General features: G+C 49.2%; 1 protein-coding gene across 1 annotated transcript in view; it reads left to right on the top strand.

Moving 5' to 3' along the window:
• LOC107084841 (dapper homolog 1-like) overlaps nucleotides 1-2,599 on the top strand; it is an 11,898-nt gene continuing 9,299 nt past the window's right edge. The window contains exon 1 of the mRNA XM_015374887.1: nucleotides 1-432. Coding sequence (XP_015230373.1) covers nucleotides 175-432 — 258 coding nt within the window. The 5' untranslated portion in view covers nucleotides 1-174. The remainder of the gene's footprint in view (nucleotides 433-2,599) is intronic.

The following is a 2,599-nucleotide window of genomic DNA, read 5'->3' as shown; positions in this document are numbered from 1 at the left end:
TTTTGGGCGGAGTCAGTCTGGGGGCGGGGCCATGCTTCCCTCAGACATCAGGGGTCAGTGTGAGCAGAGCTGCTTAGCAGGGAGGATGTTCTCCTCTGGTGCTCCTCCTGCGCTCCGCGGGGATAAAGGGTAGCAGTCAGACCCCAGCAGGAGGTCCTGGATCTGGCCGGGTCCATGCTCCGGCTCAGCGGGTCTCTGCTGCAGAGGGAGCCACGGCCGGAGGAGATGCCGCTGTTCGCAGCCTCCCGGCGGGATGCAGGCTGCCGGCACAGGGCGCCGCCGGTCCGGGAGCGGCTGCAGCTCATCGTGTCGGTTCTCGGAGAGCTGGAGTATCTGCGGCACCGGCAGGAGCTGCTGGTCCTGAGCGCCCTGAGGGAGGAGCGGAGCGCTGCTCCCTGCGAGGAGAACCTCCTGGTGCTGAGGAGACAGCTGGTAGGTCCAAGTGATCAGGCCTTCAGCTCTAATCTATGAGTCCTTCTGCAGCGAAGCCACAACTTCTCAGATTCATTTTCTCTGCTTTGTTTGAGTTTCATTCTGTTCAGAGTTTTTCTTTTTCTTTACATCCAATTAATTTTGTTTGTTTAATGAAGGAAGGAAGGATGGATGAAGGATCAGTAAAAGTCAGCGATGGTCACTAAGGAGATCATCTCCTCAGACGTATTTTGTTTCTTTTCTACAAACCTTTGATGGACCTCTCCTCAGTCAGATGTTCCGGACTTCTTGGTACCAAAGGACACTGCAGGCGGGTCCAACCTCTGCTGTTTAGTCAGCTTCAGGTTCTGATCCCATCCTTAGTGTTAAAGTTAAAGGATCGTGTAAATGTTGCCTCGCAGCGTGAAGGTCCTCGGTTCAATTCCCATCCGTAGAACGCCCCTCATCATCACTGGATCGGACACATCCTGAGGCCGACTGAGTCTGAGGTGGACCTGGAGTGTTTCTGTCGCTTCTCTGAGCCTTCAGATGGATCCAGGTCCGCCCAACGCTGTGAACCATCGAGCCTCTGATGGTTCAAAGATGTTTGTTGGATTTAACCCAGACTGATGGATGAGCTCGCTGCCAGACGGCACAAAAAGGAAAATCAAAGCTTCTCTCAGCTGCTGATCATCTATCAGCTAAATCTCTAATATTTCATCTTCCCTCATTAACTCAACAGAAGTTGTCGGTCTAAAGCCTCGCTGTGTCTGTCCCTGCTGTGTTTGCTTCCTTCCAGCAGCTGTTTGCTGCTTTCAGGACTCTAAGGATCCTGATGTCTCACTAACTCCACCTCTCTGGACGGATGGTTGATCTTAAATACCAGGATCTGTTCATGACTCTGCAGTTCAGGTTCATGCTGATCAACGCTCACACATTATGGCCTTCAGGAATCATTTTTAAAGAGCACAGTTGGAGAATGAAGCCTCCTTCTGTTTCTGTTAGTGTTTTATACAATGTTGCTGAAGCATCTAAAGGTAAAGGAATGAAGAGCAGCTTATGGAGCATCAGGTTCTGTCTTTTTTTCTTCTTTTCTATCCTGTTTGGTGTAGATTGTGCATGAAGGTGGTAGATGAAGCTGATTTCCCTTCACTGCTCTGCTGGTGCAGCGGTCAGTGTTTCTCTTAGATGACAGAAGCTGGAAGCTTCATAGTCAGGAACCAGCAGACCTGCTTCATTTTCTCACATCCTTCGCTCAAACACTTCAGCAGCTCAGATCCTCTCTTCATCTTCTCTGGGCCGCCGTGTAGATGGCGTGTTACCGTCTGTCCTGGCGGAGTCATGAGAGCAGCAGAATAATGGAGGCTTGTTTCCACTCTCCTTCCCAATTAGCTCGTCCCTCGTGATGTCTGCCATCCGTCCTTCAGTCATCAGAATGTTGTTTTTAAGAGCCGGGACGTTTCAGAGCTGTGAGGACATCTTCATTCCTCCCACTGTCTGAGGAGAGAGTCTGTAGATTTATTCTGGGTCTGGATGTTCAGGTTCTCCTGCTTGAAGGTGAAGCTCCTCCTCAGTCTCAGGGCTTCTGTCGGTTTTCCTCCAGGCTGCCATCTCCAGGTCTCCTTCCAGCGAGTCGATGAAGGTCCATCTGGGTCTCCTCTGATCGCTGAAACAGAACCTCTCATCTTTCTCTGAGCCGTTGTCCCAGCAGGTCTGCAGGTGGTCCTTCCTCTCTCCGTGTTCAGATTGATCAAAGCTTTGGGAGATGGTTCTGGAACAGAACCCTGCTTTAAATACAACCAGAACCACCTCCCTGACCGGCCTGCTGGAGGAAAAGAGATCTGAGCGCTGATTAGAGCTCCATGCTGGTTTTATTTAGGTGTAATGGAGTAAAGGGGCTAAAAATAGTTTTAAAGGAAAAGTCCGCTCATATTCAGAATTCAAACTTCTAAAAGTTCTTTAAATCTGAAATTATTCCATACTGTTCAATAAATAATAAGTGTTTTTAATTAAAAGTATTTTTTTAATTGAAATGTGCTTTACTGGAGGCATCCATGTTTGTCAAAGAACACTACTGCCACCTACTGGTTTGTGACGTCACGGTGCGGTATCGGCTGTTGATCAAGTCCCAGTGCTGTATCTGGTGTTTGTCACAACGCGCTATTATCCAAGTCATCTTGAAAACATT

The sequence above is a fragment of the Cyprinodon variegatus genome, unplaced genomic scaffold (assembly GCF_000732505.1).
Source record: "Cyprinodon variegatus isolate N-32 unplaced genomic scaffold, C_variegatus-1.0 Scaffold110, whole genome shotgun sequence".
In the NCBI taxonomy this organism is placed as follows: domain Eukaryota; kingdom Metazoa; phylum Chordata; class Actinopteri; order Cyprinodontiformes; family Cyprinodontidae; genus Cyprinodon; species Cyprinodon variegatus.
The sequence above is the reverse complement of the archived record's forward strand: the minus strand, read 5'-3'. Positions and strand labels throughout refer to the sequence as shown.